We start from the raw sequence: 18,924 nt of genomic DNA, 5'->3' as shown, positions 1-18,924 counted from the left end.
CTTCTTACTACTAGTAAAGTTAATGGGAAAAAGGAAATTATGTGAGTTGAAAACATCTCACATTCAATAAATGCAGTTAAAGAAACAGGGTCGAAGGGAGATCTGATCTACCAAGTGATTATTGCTGAACATGTGGTTACTAACACATGTTTAGAAAATCGTATCCTCTGCTTGCACAAGCATGAAGTTGGACCTTTTGGGTTTAATTTGATAATCAATCAGGATTAGGCAATCATAACATCTGCTATTCCATCCTATTATCATCTTAGCTGTGGCCCCAGTTCCAGTTCTAATGATATTTGTTCTGAAAATGATTCCAGAAGTAATATTGTCAACTCCATTTTTCACTATGTTATTCAAGTACATCTTACAACCCTATCCAAAACAAATTAGCACTTCTCTTCCCACCTCTCATAACAAGATAACAAGTGACCACATAGAAAAGAGAGAAAAAAACAGGCTCATGTTGAGGTGGCAAGCAACTCAGCATGTCAAGTAGTTAAGCCCCTGAAACCAATTTCCTGTTAAGTTTCAATTCATTATCTTACATCATCCATTGAAATGTATACCATAACTAAGCCTACACTTCTATGTTATCACCACATCACTTCTTCTCCTTGCAATAAATTCTACAGAACTAAAGCATCTTCTTCTTGTGACGAGAACTTAAGAAATAGAAGGAACTTTTTATCAGTGATATTGACTGGTTCTGTGGCACTAGGACTACAATCACAAATGACACCAATAGCCTTAGCAGAGAACTGGGGGACAAGGTCATTCCTAAAAGAACATTTTTTTGAACCAGGACTTTCACCAGAAGATGCAGTGGCTAGAATCCGACAGACTGCACAAGGCATGCATAGTATAAGAGAGATGTTAGAGACTACATCATGGAGGTAGAACTTCTGTTCATATTTGGATCTTATTCTTACTCGAGATTTGAAGTAACGTTGAAATCATGTTGCATTTACGGCATGTTTAATCATATAAAACCGGTAGAGTGCTTGAAGTGTTGATTAGAAGATATCTTATAGTTAAATAATAAACTTTGTATAGGTGTATGCTACGTGAACAGATTGAGTTTTTCTCAATTAGATACTAATGATTTCTCCAACAGGTATGTCATCTTCTACATTCGGCTGAAGTCAGCCTATCTTAACCAAGATCTGAAAACTGCAATGACTATCATGCCAGAAAGTCGCAAGGATTCATATGTGGAAAAAGCCAATGAATTGGTTGACAACATGGCTGAGGTAAGCTTTATCCATATCTACATAAATCACATCTGTTTAATTACATTGATGACTACTGATAAAAAAAAAACTACATAGCGTAGAGTATATATGGTGGTTTAACTGCACAGACGACTGATCTAATTTTCAACATTGTCATTCGTTTCATCCCAGTTTGTTCTGACTTCAGCTCAAGTTGCTTGGCGGAGAATTTCCTCTAAACGATTTTATTTTCTTGCAGCTCGATTATTACGTCCGCACACCAAAAATATATGAGTCTTACCTTTACTATGAGAAGACATTGAAATCCTTAGATGATCTTGTAGAATTACTTGCTTAGGAATGGATCATCTGGAGTCGTCCAATGAAGCTGCGGTCTAAGTTTTGCTGTTTCATTCCATAATTGCAAATGTACATCATAAACTAGGTGCAAAATATTTTACAGTACTTTTTTCGACTTAGTAATCTCACAAAATTGAATACGAGACATATGCATTACAGGGAACATGACATTGAAGAATCAAAAGGAAATGTTAGTTACAGATTAAACTGCAAGAACTGGTCTGAGTATAAGAATTTCTTTTTACAACCTGGTTCTGTTTGGGGTAGCAGAGTAGGCTGTGTAGCACACATCTTCCTCCAACAAGGAACTCAAAACTACAGTTCCCGTCAAAGTTAAACGAACAGGAACTAGGATCAAAACTAAAAATCTTATCCATAGCTTTTGTACTTTTCAATTACTATGAAGTTATTGACTAGCACGATCCCTAGGATAAATTTCAACACTGCTGAGACGCAACGCTCCCAAGGTTACATTCCAATGCCACGTCACCAAAGAACAAAATTTGCTCCTATTGGAGTCAAATATATTTTCCCTTGTCAGATACTCAGATGGTACTTAATCGTGCGTATTGGCATATGTAGGATATCTTCCATCGGTTCTTGGGTTAGTGAATTCATTCTTCTTCATAAACAACTTTAAGTAGACGTTGAAAACAAAGTATTTCCTTGTTAAATATTCCTTTGCCTCGGTACTTACTAAGTACTATTGCATTCTAAAAGCTAAATACATGAAACACTGTCTTAGCTCCAAAACCTCTGTTCTCTGAGTTCTCTCAAATGCAAGGAATCCAAAACCAAAGAGACCCACCCTCCACTACATACACTTTAGTAGAGAAAGAATTAACCATGACTCCAGCACCTTTTATTCGTTTCCAGGCGCAACCACCCACTTGGAAGCTAAGTCCATGGAATGGTGGAAGCACACTCTATGACTCGTACGAACTCAGGGCCGTGACTCAACAACTCAATCGAACCATACAAGGGTCACAAACAATGTATTCGCCTTGCCCGAATCATGTTAAATATATTTATCCCTTCCGGGGATACTTAGATCGTCTTTACAAGGAGAATGCAAAAACTCCCAAACAAGTAACAAGATCAAAAGCAGATGGTTCAATAATTGAAGATGACAAGTCTACCTCGAATACTAAGAGGAACTTCATGCCACGGTGGTGGAGGAGATTCAAGCTGACATTTCGAAGTAAGAAGACGAGCTGTGCATGTATTCAGAGTCAGACAACTATGACCACGACATCTAATTCTAATCCCTGCACCAATAGGAAGTAGAAAAAAACGGTAACAGGCTAAGTATCATTCTGGTTCTTGATGTGCTTCTAATAGGAACAGATAGTAGGTAGTGTCTGAGCAGTTTGGTTTCCTGGTAAAGATAAATTTCAAATTGTAAAATACTGTTTATATAAATAGCCTTGTTTGGATACCTGGTCTTGTTTCAATCTTGGAAATGCCGCGACTACTCTAACTCAACTCCCGAAAGCAGGTTACATACTTACATGTTCATTTACGGTCGAAAATGATTTTACCTATCAACTGCAAAATCTGCTTATAACGGGTAAATTTCGTTACTGCCTCACTTCCTACCTAAAAGAGACAATTTAATGTAAAGCGCCTACTTATACTGAGATTCGGAGTAATCGGTAATTGCTAACTGAGCATATATTACATTGTTCCGTGGATATGTTAATTTAACTTGGTTTGCACATTCGAACAGTTAGATTATGCAAACATTTTCTTGTAGTGTAGACTCCTATTAAACATTTCGAGTGATTTTTTGCTCACAGGGGTTTTTCCTCCAAGCCGAATCCCACCCGTACACGTCTAAACCCAATTCCACCTTTACGTATTTGCTCTTAAGGCCTTAACTAGCGAGAGGAAAAAAGAAAAGAAAACAAGATGATCTCTATAATGTATAATGGCGTTTTTTCTTCTGCCAACATGAACTCTAACAAAGGTCAGACGAGCCAATCGCAGCCGTGGAAAAATAAAGTTTATGAGACCCTGGGAATTCTCACATTAACTTATTTTCGTGGGTATTACCATTCTCACGGGCTGTTTGGTAAAAATAAGTGTGAATTAGAATTCACGTGAGAATAGGACTACCACATACTCGAAGTCGCACCTATTTACGTGTCTTCTTAACATCAACTCGTTATCGTCATCACTATTCAATCACTCGTGGGTAACCATTCTCATAAAAATTTATGCTTTTCTTTGCCAATTTTAACTACGGCTTCTTCACTTCACTTGCTTCTTTTAACAACTTCTTCTTCAAAATTGTTGAAGGTGCCCAACTAACCAAATTCGAAGGATTCCGACAGTCTCTGTTTCAGGTACTATATGGTTATTAGATTGCATGGATTCGTGTGTTTTAGGTTGTATATAATGAACTCTACAACCCCTCCTGCTACAATCATTAAACAGGTGCGGCTCTAAGGCTTGAGTCATAGCTTTCCTCGACTCGCAGTTTTGAAAAAGCTTGTAATGAACCGACACGTGACCTGCGGGGGTTGCTTCTCTAGTTGCGGACGTGATCTTATGTTGTGTGCCCAATGATTATTTGTAACTTAACCCTCTTTTGTATAAAGGGAGTTGAGATATCTTTTAGGTGGACGAGACATTTGGTGTTTAGAGAAAGTTGGGGTTTTTAGTGCCTCGTTTCAGTCTTTTGTGAGAGCTTTAGGGAAGAAGAAGATCTTGGTGATACTGTGTGATAAAGTCTACACCGTTTGATGATATAGTAAGAGGAAGATTTGTGAGTTATTAAGGATTTTTGGAGGTTTTATTGAACCACTGCGAACTAAGTTTCACTTGCCAAACCGCGTAAACCTTGCGTTCATTGTGTGGTATGCTTTTACATTCTTTCATTGCTTGTTGATATCACTCATCCATACTTTCTTGTGTTGTTTTCTTCGTGTTTTTGTCGCTTCCGCAATTTTTGATACAAGCACAACAGGACCGACTGCTGTCTTTCTTGCAACTTCAATTGAACTACTCATAATATTTTACTTGCGCTTTCATTATAGGAAATGGAGTTCTGTGAAAGCCCCTAAGCTAATATTCTGGCATCAAAGCAACACCAACACTAACACCTGCGGAGGTGTTCATACGATTCTGCCAGGTCCAGACTGTAAATAAAAGATCTTCGGCTGGATAGAAATGAGCTTGCAGCAGAGAAAAACATGGTTCTTTTATGTATATTCTGTGTGGCGTCTTGTTTGTGTTGGGACCAAGTGATCAAAATCAGGTCATACGAATTGTTATCACACGTTAAAATCAATTAAAGGTAACTGAGCTACATAACACAAATGCATTTTTTTTTCCGGTTGTTGCAGTTCTCCTACTAGTAATTACCAACATAGAAACTCTATAGACCTGCACAATGATTATAATACCAAGCCTAAGAAGAATATAGAGCCCTGACTGTCCCATTAAGCTCACCGTCCAGATCAACAAGGAAAAAGCAAAATATATATATGATTGCCAGGCTTTTGTCCGATAATGATAATATTGCCAGCTTCAGAATGTTGTAGTGGCGTCATAATATCCTTCCCATTCAAGTATGATTTGGATTTACCAAAATAGGGAATAGTTTGGATTTTCCCATCGAAGATTCAAACTATTGTCTGCATCTACATAACTACGTCAGGGAGAAGGATTTAGAACCTTGCTCCTTCAGTTTATATGCAGGTGACAAGCGCGTGAAGGTAAATTTGCAGAAGGATTGTTGAATAATTCGTGAGCTGCAACCTTGGGTCTGTGTTCTGACTTCTGAGTGATAGAAATCGGAGAAGAGTTAAAACATAGGATAAGTGAAAATTCGTGCGCTGCAACCTTCTGTCTGTGTTCTGAGTGATAGGCTGATTGCAATTGGAGAAGAGTGAAACTTATTTTGTATGATAAGTTTCAGTTACGATCTGAGTATCTCATAAACTGATGGCTTGCATCCACAAAATCAACCTAACATTAAATAGAATGAAGAAAGAGAAATTAGAGAAACATTAATTTCGTAACAGAAGTGAATTGGGTCAGAATGAAGAAAACTTTGAGGGGTAGCATAGCTGGTCCGACTTTGGGTTTGCTCCCAAATCGTTACCAATTCAATCCCCTCAAGGTCACTGGTGAGGCAATACCTGGTCGAATTTCCAATCAGGCCCGGGATTAGTTGAGGTGCGCCCTCACCCCTTCTCATATGATACTGATCCCCATGAGCCCCTGTTGTTTTAGCAACTGTAAGGGCCGTCTTTCATCCAACCGCCAGTGGAGAGCAAGTGCCCCACCCGAGTCTCCAGCGAGAATCATTTTATATAGATGTAAGCTGGCCTGTACACCTGGTTAGCAAAAAAAAAGAGAATGAAGAGTTCTCGTGCCACTGAATGGTGGGAATGAAGGTAACATGGTGTAGCACTAGATCTATGTTGATGATGCACAACAGAGCTAAGGATTCGAGACATACTTATGGGCTTATGGAGTTATGGCCTGGGCATCGCCACAATTGTGCATGGAAGCTTCGAAAGGAGTTGTACCATATGTGTGTGTTTACTTTTAATTGGTAATTGGACATTTCTTTCAAGTACAATGTGTCTGTTGCTTGTTTGTGTTTTTCATGGATTAATCATGGGGTAAAGATCTTATTCAGTTGGTGTTTGTGTGTTTTGTGAAGAAGGTTATACTTATATTAAAAGAAGTAGTTCTTGCGTTTATCTTCATGAACCGAGTGCAAGTCGTCATAAGTGCACAGATTTATGATTTAGTCCTTAATCGTGTATACCTGCCGGCTGCACGGGATGCTGGTGTTCAAGTAATTATGGATGTTGGGTGTCACATCCCGAATTTTGACAGAATTCAAAATGACAATTATTTGTTCCCGACTCTTCGATTTTCGAGGTGTGACGCACTCTCAATTTCCAAAAACCCATAACAGTTTAAATATGCGGATAATTAAAACCCAATAAAAATTTTAACTTAAACAAAAGTCCTCTTCATTACAAAAATTTACAAATAAGATTAGGTTACAAATCTCTTTTCAATAACTCTTTATTTAAAATTACAAATGAAAATACAAATAACATTGTCTCAACTGAAAATCTATATCACCTCGAGGAAAAACAAAACCTATCTTGAAAATGCAACGCTTAACGCAAAACCACAAGCGAAGAACCAACCTTTTTTTCAACACTAAACTGTCGGACTTATCAACTATGTTCATTTAATGAACACACCCGATAAGCAAACATGCAAATCAGTCGACATTATAAACAATCTTTGGTGTGAGTAGCTTTAAAATACAACATATACTTATACATATACATACACAATCCATAAGGCGGTTAGTTCCTCCAATCGAGCCTTTAACTTCAAACAACTAATAATGACATTCTTAACTACAATAATAAGTAAAGGCGGTAGTTCCTCCACCGAGGCCTTTAACTTCCAACTAACCACACAACAAACCATACGCATAATAAAAAGACATTTAGTTCCTCCACGGTAGGATTTTAGGTTCTAACTAAACTAATAACCAGCCAAGCATATTCTATACTTACCGCATTTCATGCTCAATTACAGAGTGGGTCGTCTCTGCCCAAGCAATTAGTTTGACCCACACTTCTGCAAAACCATATACAATCATCTATCTAAAGATACATCATTAATCAACATATTACCATAATTATATTAATTAAGGTTTTCTTTGCGTGTCCCTAAAATCACGTCCTAACTATGTCTTACCTAGTTTTCCTGGCTACCACAATCGCTTCCCAACGCCGAACATGTACATCCACATGCCTCCCCTTACATAATGAACCACTCATGGCGTAACTACTGCGGGATGATGCCGCACACCAGGTAACCCTCACACGAAAGTCATTATATAAGTACTGCCACTATTCGGCATAAAATATCGCACGTCTCGTTCTAATTTGTGAACGGAATAATCAAGCCACTATTCGGCTACACCAGAAGGGCCATTCAGATTCACTGAAACGCCAGAAGGGCCAATCATATCACATACGCCCATCACCAAGGCAAATCCCATTGGTTATGGTAGCTAGGTTCTAGGATTTTTGTTACGTAATTTATTCAGGTGTCATACCTTTATATCTCAGAATAATTCTTATTCTATCTCATGCCAGTATATTTAATTGTACTGAAGCTCAACGTTTCTCGTTATAATACAATTCACATTATCACGTGCCAATACTATTCATTGCACGATATCCAAATATCTTTATATCAAATCTCGAAACTTATTATTTCACGTGCCAATTATATATTGCACTACAACATATGGAATATCTCAGCCTTCATACATGCTACAATTCATTTAAGTAGCAACTCATAATAATAATCAATCATGAAATCTATTCGTTCAATATATTTATGTGAACTCAAGTCACCCTCAAAGGCACGCATTATTTTCATTTGTGCACAATATAAATAGTATATAAATAATCAAAATATAAGTCCGTTCCACCAAATATCAAAATGAAATGACTTTAAAAGAAAGAACAACTCAAGTCCAAATATCACACATAATTATTCGAGTCCAACTCACAAGTCAAATCAAACTGATCAGTCGTCAAAATCCCAAAACTAAAGTCCATAAAATCTAAGTCCGTATGTAGTTTAATTTTCATAAAAACGAATATATCTAAGTCTTATAAGAATTCCCTTCTAATTACGTGCCAATATTTATATATTTTACACACTACTCACGCCAAATCTTAATTAGATAATGACAAACAAGATTATACAATCTCGACAATATTTTATTACTACATTTGTCAATATTCTTAAATATGTGAAAAATCTGAAAAAAAAAGTCAACATTCCACAGTCAACGGTCAAAGTCAAAGTCAACACGTCATTGTCAAAGTCAACCTGTCGTTTCCATGTTCAACAGGTTCAGGGTCATAGCCATGGTTCATGGCTAAGGGCAAAGGTGCATGGCTCCTGGGCTCATGACTAAGGAAAATGGTTCAGACCCAACTAGCCAAGCCCAAACCCAAACCCAAACCTTAGAACCCGACCCCAAAAACCAAGGCCCGAAATCGAGGCCCAAAAGTCTAAACCCTTAAAGACTCACCTTGACCCATTTTAAGTCAAATGGGTCGGCCCAAAATAAAAATAGAATCTAGCCCAAACCAAAGAAAATAGAAACTGGCCCAACACTCTACTTAGTTTGGCCCAAAACAAAAGAAATAGAAAAATGGCCCAAAGCAACTATGTGGTCCGGCCCAACCAAAAAATAAAAATCTCGGCCCAGCAACTAAACCACCTAAGGCCCAAGCCCCAAGGCCCAAACCCAACCAAGTCGTCTCTCTCAGCTGCTCCAGCAGCCTCTTCCTCCACCGCACCAGCTCACGCCGGCCACCACCATCTCCCATTTCAACCAATTGAAACTACTCACAACAAAAACCCCTACAACTTTAATAAAAACAAAATCCCCAAATCATTCAATCCCGATTCTTCATCAAACTAGATCTAACATTTCTCGCCGCCATTAAAGCTTCTTCAAGCTTCAATCTTACCTCTTTCCAGCACCTATTCAACCATCAATAACCAAACATCAATCAACCAACAAAAACAACCGAATAACAGTTCGAATTATTTTACTGGAGGATGTCTGGGCGAGCCGCCATTAACGACTTCTCCAAACTTTGTGAGCTTCAATGGCCAGACATCAACAAGCTCAAATCGATATCCCGACCACCGTATTCCATCCAACAACCAACAACATAACCCACCAAAACAAACAACATAATTAAAGGGCAGTACGATTCATGGGGCAGGCGCCTCCATTAACAAAGCTCCAGAGTTTGAACCATTCCAACAGTTTCAAAATCATATAATCCCAACACCACAACAGTACCACGGTTCATAAAGTATCCGGGACAGGACGAGGATTGGGGCTCGCGCCTCCATTGACAGCCCAATAAGCCTCAACAGTTCAATAACTAAACAAAACGATATACTAACCTTACCTAGTTTAACAATTCGACAATATCACAGAAAAATGAACAAAAACCTTAGACAGTAAAATTATGTCTGTATCGTAAAACTCTAGATTCGGTGAAATGGAAAAACTAACTACTCACCTGTATTAACAGCTCCTACGAATTCATCATAGTTCGAATCGTCGCGCTCCAACACTCTAGCAATCCAGCTTCTATCTCTGCCTCTATTTTTATTATATTTTATTATCTCAGAACCCTATTCTCCAGAACAATATGAATATATACTTGGGTTTGAAACCTAAGCCCAATACAGACTCGGACCCAGAAATCAGGCCCACATATCCCAAATCCAATCCAACAAATTTTAAATAAATTAATAAATAAATAAATAAATACGTATTTTAAATACGGGCGTTACACTGGGGGAATGGAGGGAGAAATCCCAGTACAATTACTTTGTTTTGTCGATATACTGATCCCAAATGAAACTGAACTGGAACGTTTGATCGGAATGCCAACACGAAGCTTCGTTCGATGTCAAGTCAGGTTAAAGTGCCATGAAATGGCCGTTTTCTATATGAACATCTAAACTTTTGTACATGCTCCACATTCTCCCGGTGATCCACACTTCATATCAATAAACTGTTTTATTCTAACTACTTCTCATTTGAACATCTTTATTCTTAGGGTGTCAAGCATGTTCTCGTGAAACTTCGGTGAGAAAGGGTCACTTTATTCACGAAGGAGAGGAAGCAATCGAGGCAACCCATCATTCTTTGCCGCAGGTTATTGATACAACCGGTGCCGGTGATACTTTTATCTTTTTTTGTTGTTGCATTAGTAGAGGGCAAGTCCAAAGAGAAATGCATGAGATTTCTTTGGCACTTTGCACCGCTTTTCGCTTTTACTCAGTTTTCATTCTTTTGTTTTGATCTTATTTGTGTTTTCACAAAATTATTGTGATGTTATTGCGGCTGCTGCAAACATCTCTCGTGTTCAAATTAAGGGAGCAATTCCAAGCATGCCCGAAAGAAAAACGATCTTGGATGCTCTCCAGTCTCTTTGAGAGCAATTCCTATTGTCAAAGCAGTATAGTTCTTCTAACTGCTCAAGGCCTAAATTTATATATAGGCATGTTGAAGTGACTAGTCAGATACGTTACTGAAGAATGATTGTGTTGTTAAGTGGTCTAGTGGATCCTCAAATACAATATACACGTCAAAATTTTGTAATGGTTTCTATACTAAATGGAAAGTTTACATCATACAGTCAGTCGTCCCAATTTTGTATTTCACAAGTTTGATGTACAATAGTCCATTACTAATTTAACAAATTCAGTAACAAAAAGAAAATCACTCTTTTTTATGACGACTGATCTTCAACACACTAGTAATCAAATCCAAATATTTTCACTTCACAGTGCACTCTCAAGTCTCAACTGACTAGCTATATATTTTGAGTTTTTGACCAAAGTGAAAATTTTGAGTTTTTTACTAAATGAAAGGGCCAATAGTAATATCAAGCCAAACCCAAGTAACAGATTGTGATGTATGAAATTTGATCTTCACAATTATTGTGTTTTGGAATGACTATTATTTTGGTTTTGTGAAATACTTAAGAAAAAAAAATTAACAAAAGTGGTATAGGAAATTGATGTGAGAATTCTTAGCACCCAAACAACATGTGGGAAATTGACAGTGAGAATTACCAAGAATTCTCACAGTTTACCAAACAGTCATAATTCCCGCATAATCATGAGAATTGAATTCCATTAGAATTCTAACTCTCACGAGAATTCCATTTCTCGTTTCCAAACGCACCCTAACGTGCTTGGTTCCAAAAGTACTGGTTACTTGGCTCGAGCAGCCGAAGCAGGAACATCATGAAACTCAAGTGAAAATCATTATTGAAATAATATTAAAAAAATTCAAAGTCATTTTTGAAGAAATTCCATATGATCTAGTTTGCAAAGTTAATGCATATGAGTTGGTACCGGTCTTACGCTTCGTGAGTATTCTTGGTGAATAAAACGAGTTAGAGAACTGTCAACTCTATGGACATGAAGCCAAGAGCGGATTAGTGGCTGATAAAGAAATTTCATGCCCTGGTTTATTAGTAAAATGGTACGTGAGGATTTAAGCATTTTGCTAGTTCTTATTTTGTTGGGATTGGACTGAAACGCGTAAGGTTATGATTCGGCTTGGAGCAAAACATCACTCAAACATTTCCACAAAAGGCGAGGAATTAGGGCCGTTCGGATTTTGGCCTGACCCCTAACCTGCATTAAAATACCTTTCTCAAATACGTCTTTCCCTCCAAATCCTCTCCTTCACAATGGTTTGTCCCTTACAATCCCTTACAATGGTTTGTACTTTGTAGCTGTGGACTGTTTATTCTCACCATTAACTGGATTATATCTACAAATTTTTTGCCTCAGTCTGAAATTTCTGGCACCATAATCTACAACCAAATTTGGCATTTCAACCTGCACAAACATTAACTTCTTCTGTGGCTAAAAAACATTCCCTAAAACCCTCCAATAAATTGCAAGGTCTATAAATACTCCTCAGGCTTAAACACAGACAGCTTTATAAAAACTCCATCTAAAACTTTATCAGACAAAGTCCACACTTTCTTGGAACAATACCACACACAAAGGGACTTCGACTCATTTCACACTGCCACAATAAACATGTTCCTCAAATTTTCCTTTATATTTTCATACAAAAAATAGTATAGGAACCTGTCTTCCGATAGAAAAACAGTTTCCAGATGCATAAAACTGGAGGCCCAAAAAACGCCAATTAACCAAGCACATAGAGACATCCTAGACATGAAACATCAATGACACCATTGACGTACATCATGCAATGAGAAAAGCCTGCAACTTGCAGTGGAATACTTCTCATAGCCAAATTTGCAAATTAAACTATTCAAAGCAATAAATGAATGGTTACATGTGTGTGGCTCGTAGAAGCAGATCATCTGTTTCACCTTTTACCTAAATTTAACAGATTAAGTTTGAAACTATATTAATTAAGTAAAACCAAGGTAAGATGTTTTACATGAAACACTGTCTTAACCAGGCCAACAAACATGCTCATTATCCAAAATACCAAATATGGAAAAGACAAGAAAGATTTTGACATTCAAACAACAGCCATATCCTCTTCAACTAAAATGGACCTACAAAACCTTGGACAAAGGATAAAATGTAGAAGCAAGCGAGATTCCAATCATGGAGCAGCAGCAGGAACTACTATGCGTCCAGCAACCTGATCAAGATCCCGCCGACCAGTAGATGTGATTACCCTTCCACTGTTGCAAAACAAAAAATTCAACACCTACAATTATATAATGAGAACACGAAATTATTTTACTTAATGTCTTCATGTATGCTATTGAATACGTGTCAAACCCATACATGAAAAGCTTTTTCTGTCGTTTGTCATCATAGATATCTCAGTCCTATAAATGGTCGAAGCTAAGCCCAGGACCGAAGCCAATTCAACATTTCATGGCCAAAGGTGGGGTTCAGGCTTAACCATCACCAAGACACAGACAGCAACAAAGACTCAGCATCTAGTGTTTCAACATTCTTTCCTTTTCAGAAGTCTTTTAATCTTTCACAGTACAGTCAAATAGGGGGTAATTAAGTTCTCTAAGCTAGCCTTACGTTGGCAAATCACCGAAACTTCTAGTAATCCCATTTATATACTAATCAGTACCAATCTGATTTAAACACTAATCCCTCCCCTATATATAGGGACTCTATAGGAAGGACATCTCAAGAACAACTCCAATCAAGAAGGGAAGAGAAACATGTAATGGCAATTGGAGGCGGATTTGTGAAAGATTTGATGGGTGGTGGAAAGAGAGACAAGCTTCAGTAGCTGAATCTTCCTCCCTAATCATCCACCCAAAGCACAAAACCCGTACTATGAAGCCAACTTTCAGAATAAATTCATGAAATTGATGTCAAGGACTGGAAGGATGGGCACCCTGCAGAGAACCTACAGGTATTTCAGAGCTACAAAGCTCTTCCCATTTTGCATCCAGCCTTTCCTTCCACGGTTCTTACCTTCTTTCCAGAAAAGCAAAACCATGCAAGAATAAAGAAGAATTCAAACTTATGAACACATGAAACCTTAGTTATATACTTGAACCAAAAAGCTTGTGTTACAACCATTCTACTAAACAATGTAAGAAATGCAAAACTAATTTCAACAGAGGGAGCAGTTTGTGTATTCCTTAATTTGTACTAGTTAACCATATATCATGTACAATTTGTGCAGCATATAAGCTATTTCAACAGTATTAAAATTAAAAAACATGGGAATCACAAACTCACCCCTTAGGATCAACATCAACAATTTTCATGTCCTGTAGCTGGTGAAGAATATTACGAGCAATAGCACCACTGCTCTTGCAGAAATGTGGTGGACGACTTCCGTTCCTCTTGCGCCCACCATAGATCTTGCGGAATCCTCCCACTCCAATACCCTGCCTCAAATAAATCTTCCTAGCCATGGAAGCTACAATACAAAACATCCATATTAGAAACCGTGAAATATACGAGATCGAGTTGGGGGTAATAATAATGCATTACCAGCTCTAACATAGTACCAATCTGGGTCATACGGAGCAAGCTCCTTGAAAGTAGCAGTCTTCACAATATCAGTCCAATGAGGAAGCTCCATCTATTAAAATAGATAAAATGTCATACCAAGTTTTATTGATATATAGTATACAAATATAGCCAGAAGACAGGTAACAAAGTGTAATGAATATGAATACACAATGCTGTTTAATACTGGTATTATTTAAATAAATTTAATCTATGCTCCGGAAACTTGAATCATCCTTCATTGTGTAAATATAAAGGAGTTCACCATTATGAAGCAACACGTGTTTTCTATAAATATAAATTATATAAAAATGGACCTTGCCGGAGCGTTTGAGATGAGCAGAGTAAGCCTTGACGAACTCATGAGGAGATACGTCTTTCACTGTTGTCGCGGTTCCGACGGCCGCCATCGTTATTTTTAGGGTTTTGTTTCTCCTTTCTCTCTCTCTCTCTCAAAATAGGGTTTTGAGAGGAGAACTGAATGAAGTGAGTATATATGATGCTGTGGTGAGTGGTGAATGTACGTAAATACCCTTTCGATTTCAATAGGGCTAGTTTACATGACCAACCCCAAAACTCGCCCCACTTAAAAAAAACCCGGTTCAATATAGGCCCGTCACATAAAATTTGCCTGGCTAGGTGTGGTCTTAGTCACCAGACCTAGAGCGGGAGCGAGAGCATCAAAGTGCTTAACTTAAGGAGTTCCGCGCCTATACAAGTATATAAAAATAGTTACATACTAGATTTTGGACCCGGGCATACGCCCGGGATCTATTAAATATTTTGTGTGCTGAAAAAGCTTTACAAAATGTCTCACACAAATTTTCGAATCAGAATATATTTTTATTAAAAATAAATCAAAATACGTTAATGAGCAGCGATTATGGTGCATAAGTACTTGAAAACTAAGGGATCAAATTGAGATAGCATATTCACTTTGTGGTTTAGGATATTAATCCGTAATTTTTAAATATAATTATCTTAAACTCGGTCTAGCTTGTATAATAGTTTTCTTAGATTTATAGTGATTTAGCGGCAAATTTTCGAATCAGAATATATTTTTATTGAAAATAAACCGAAATATGTTAATGAGCAGCGATTATGGTATATAAGTACTTGGAAACTAAGGAATTAAATTGAGATAACCTTTTCACTTTATGGTTTAGAATATTAATCCATAATTTTCAAATAGAATTATCTTAAACTTAATCTAGTTTGTATAATAGTTTTATTAGATTTATGGTGATTTAGCAGAAATCATCACCATTCAAATTTTATGTACTAATGTGTACAAATCACTAAAACAGATTGATTATTTTCATATCATCAAAAAATACACTACTCTCATTTGAAAAGATTTATCACATGAACGTGTCCTATGAACGGGTGTCATTATATTAAATTATTCTAAAAAATATTAGCAACTATGCATAACTATGAAAAATAAAAATTATATTAATTACTCATTTAAATTTCTTGCACCATTCTCTATAAAAAGGAAGCACCAAACCTTGATAAAACTCATCGACTTCTTTTTATTGTTAGGTTTAATAATATAAGTTTTATTAAAGTTTTGTGAGAATGTCCAATGTGGCCAAAATAATATTGAAGCTGCTTGAATAGCAAAACATTCCCAATCACAATAAAAAAAAAATTATAATAAATACTATTTAAAATGCAAAACTATATTTGTCGAGACATTTATTCTCTCTACATATAATACAAATATGTTTTAGGGTTATTAGTTCAATGCATTTGCATCAAGTTTTTGATTTTCCATTAATTATATATTCTTTGAGATTAGTTTAATGTAGTGTCGTTGCATCCAGTTTCTAATTTTTCATTAATTATTCTTTAAAGGCTAGTTCAATGCAGGTTGCATCAAATTTCCAATTTTCATTAATTATTATTTGAGGTTAGTTCAAAGTCTGCAATTGTATTCACTTTATGATTTCCAATTAGTTATTCATTAAGGTTAATTCATGCAGTTGCATCCAATTTTCGATGTTTTAGTTAATTAGTCTTTGAGATTAGTTCATTGTATTTGCATCCATGTTCCAATCTCCACTAATTACTCTTTGAGGTTAGTTTAATACATCCAGATCCAGTTTCGATTTCCTATTAATTGTTTTTCTAGGTTAGTTCGATAGTTTACAATTTCTATACAGTTTACATATATGTAAGGGTCTGCTTTTTATAAATTCACTTTCGTTTTGGGTTCCTAATTACTTGTAATTATTCATGTGAGAAGGCTAAAAAGTGGACATTTATGCTTTGAGGTCAAGTCGATCAGCTTACATCCGACTTCCGATTTCTAGTTAACTATTTTTTGAGGTTATTTCAATGCATTTGCATCCAATTTTTTATTTTCCATTAGTTAATCTCTGATTTTAGTTTAATGCAATTGCATCCAGTTTTTGGTTTTCCGTTAATTATTCTTTGAGGTTAGTTCAATGCAGTTGCATCCGATTTCCGATTTTATGTTAATTGTTTTTTTAGAATAGTTCAATGCATTTGCATCAAGTTTTCGATTTCCCATTAATTATTTTTTGAGGTTAGTTCAATGCAGTTACATCAAATTTATAATTTCCCGTTAATTATTCATTAAGGTTAGTTCAGTGCGGTTTCATCCATTTTTCAATGTTTCGTTAATTAGTCTTTGAGATTACTTCATTGCATTTGGATCTAGTTTTCAATTTCTCGTTAATAACTCTTTAAGGTTAGTTCAATGCATCTGCATCTAGTTTATGATTATTTATGCTTTGAGGTTAGTTCGATACAATTATATCCGGTTTCTGATTTCCCGTTAACTATTCTTTGAGGTTATTTCAATGCATTTGCATTTAGTTTCCAATTTCTCACCAATTATTCTATGAGGTTAGTTCAATGCAGTTGCATTTAGTTTTTTATTTTTTGTTTATTATTTTTTGAGTTAAGTTCAATGCATTTGCATCAAGTTTTTGGTTTTCCATTAATTATTATTTGAGGTTTGTTTGATGTATTTGCATACTATTTCCGATTTTTCGTTAAATATTTTTCAAAGATTTGCATCCAATTTCTAATTTCCCATTAATTATTCTCTGTCGTTAGTTTAATGCAATTTGTATAAAGTTTCTAATTTCCCGTTAATTACTCTTTTTGAGCTCGGTTATGTATTTGAATCCAGTTTTGATTTTCTTATAATTATCTAATGTGGTGTGTAATACCAAGTTCTACGATCCATCTCAGAGTGTCATTGCAAACATGACATAAAAAGTAAATTATGCTTAATTTACTATGTGGGATCATCGAAGATTATTCAGTTTTAGATTTCGATTAATTATTCTTTAAATTATGCATGACTCACTATATGGAATCGATCTTCAAAGATTATCTACTTAACGGTGTTGTTATATTAATTATTCTCAAAAATATTTGCAAATATGCAGAACTATTATATATTAATATTATATTTATCACTAAACCAAATTTCTTATAACGTGAAAACCTTACTCTCCATTAAAAAAAAAAAACTTGCATTTGATAAAATCCTTCAACTTCATTTTGTTGTTTAATAATAGAAGTTTGATTGATGTTTTATGAGATTGCCTAATAAAGCGAAGTTCATATATATTGAAGCTACTTGAATACGAAAAGAGATAAGATAAACACCATTTTAAATACAAAACTATATTTATCGAGACATTCCCACAACATATAACCCAACTATGTTTTGAGGTTAGTTCAATGCATTTGCATCCGGTTCCGACATCCGTTATTTATATTTTGAGGTTAGTTTAATGCAGTTGCATCCAATTTCCAATTCTCGTTATTTATTTTTGAGATCAATTCAATGTCGTTGCATCCAGTTTTGATTTATCGTTAATTATTTTTTTGGTTAGTTTAATACATTTGCATCCAATTTCCAATTTTCACATTAATTGTTCTTCAAGGTCGATTCGATGCATTTGCATCCGTTTTTGATTTTCCGTTAATTATTATTACGTGAGATTAATTTAATGTATTTGCATCCAGTTTTGATTTCTCGTTTATTATTTGATAAAGTTGTATTTGCATATAGTTTCCGATTTCCGTTAATTAAGCGCAAGTATCATAGGATTTGGAGCCAAAGAGGTCTTCGGTTGGTGGTCCTTTCTTGACATTTATTTTAGGTTTCAATGTTGTTGTGTTTGATGTTACTTTATTATGAGGAGCTTGTTGTCTCGAGATCCAAGTGAAATATCTTCGAGAAATCGAAGAACTAAAATTTGAACTTGATGGAATTCCCCAAGCGATTTTGCATCATTAGCATGTTGGATGAACTAGAAATCAAAAGACCCTTTTGTTTAGCAAACACCATTATCGACTTTTCTAATTCAACAACGGGGTCTTAGGCGTGTGTGGCGAAAAAAGTGAAAAACAGTTTTTTCCTTATTTTGTCATAAACATATGAAATTTAGAGTGCATCGATATAGATTAATGGGTAGAATCTTGTACATATAATTCATTGGGCATTAAACCGAATGTATCAAGTATGTTAGTCGTATGTACATGCCGCAAATTGTCTCTCTTTTCTTTTGTGTGTGTGGGGGTGTGTGTGTGTGGGGGGGGGGGTTGTAGTTAGTGGAATTTTGGTGAGTATGGAACAATAGAAAACATTTGTAACATACTTTTAGAACATGCAGCCGAAGGCATATTAAGTGCATGTGAAACTATAAATTTGCGACAAAAGGTTTTCCGAGTTTTGCGGATTACCGGCCCTTTGAATTCA

At 36.0% G+C, this 18,924-nt stretch overlaps 2 protein-coding genes, 2 long non-coding RNA genes and 1 other non-coding gene across 8 annotated transcripts; 2 read left to right on the top strand and 3 right to left on the bottom strand.

Moving 5' to 3' along the window:
- The first annotated feature begins 417 nt into the window (after positions 1-417).
- On the top strand, positions 418-3,010 carry PNSL2 (PsbQ-like 2). 2 transcript variants are annotated; one of them, XM_086557136.1, is made up of 3 exons: positions 418-896; positions 1,118-1,253; positions 2,451-3,010. In XM_086557136.1, exons 1-3 carry the CDS (start codon positions 562-564, stop codon positions 2,859-2,861), a joined length of 882 nt encoding a protein of 293 aa, XP_086413262.1. In that variant the 5' UTR covers positions 418-561; the 3' UTR covers positions 2,862-3,010. The 2 variants fall into 2 exon arrangements, with proteins under 2 accessions (XP_086413262.1, XP_086413263.1); XM_086557137.1 differs by lacking the exon at positions 2,451-3,010 and adding an exon at positions 1,474-1,781 and having other exon boundaries at positions 427-896.
- Positions 3,011-3,700: 690 nt separating this feature from the next.
- Positions 3,701-4,917, top strand: LOC147504035 (uncharacterized). Of its 3 annotated transcripts, none has more exons than XR_015192902.1 (4): positions 3,701-3,767; positions 3,876-3,922; positions 4,014-4,435; positions 4,616-4,917. It is a non-coding gene; the product is annotated as an uncharacterized LOC147504035 (long non-coding RNA). The 3 variants fall into 3 exon arrangements; XR_015192901.1 differs by having other exon boundaries at positions 3,703-3,771; XR_015192900.1 differs by lacking the exon at positions 3,701-3,767 and having other exon boundaries at positions 3,783-3,922.
- Positions 4,918-4,963: 46 nt separating this feature from the next.
- Positions 4,964-5,871, bottom strand: LOC147504034 (uncharacterized). Its single transcript, XR_015192903.1, has 2 exons — positions 5,723-5,871; positions 4,964-5,549 (listed from the first exon to the last, which is right to left on the bottom strand). It is a non-coding gene; the product is annotated as an uncharacterized LOC147504034 (long non-coding RNA).
- Positions 5,872-12,562: 6,691 nt separating this feature from the next.
- Positions 12,563-14,667, bottom strand: LOC147504032 (small ribosomal subunit protein eS19-like). The gene is made up of 4 exons (XM_086557134.1): positions 14,492-14,667; positions 14,157-14,247; positions 13,899-14,082; positions 12,563-12,865 (listed from the first exon to the last, which is right to left on the bottom strand). The coding sequence occupies exons 1-4, from the start codon at positions 14,582-14,584 to the stop codon at positions 12,784-12,786; spliced, it is 450 nt and encodes a 149-aa protein (XP_086413260.1). The 5' UTR covers positions 14,585-14,667; the 3' UTR covers positions 12,563-12,783.
- LOC147504033 (small nucleolar RNA snoR137) lies at positions 14,299-14,453 on the bottom strand. The gene has a single exon (XR_015194099.1). It is a non-coding gene; the product is annotated as a small nucleolar RNA snoR137 (small nucleolar RNA).
- Positions 14,668-18,924: the final 4,257 nt, after the last annotated feature.

Source organism: Coptis chinensis, chromosome 4 (genome assembly GCF_015680905.1).
Source record: "Coptis chinensis isolate HL-2020 chromosome 4, ASM1568090v1, whole genome shotgun sequence".
Lineage (NCBI taxonomy): Eukaryota > Viridiplantae > Streptophyta > Magnoliopsida > Ranunculales > Ranunculaceae > Coptis > Coptis chinensis.
This window is presented reverse-complemented; position numbering and strand designations above follow the sequence as displayed.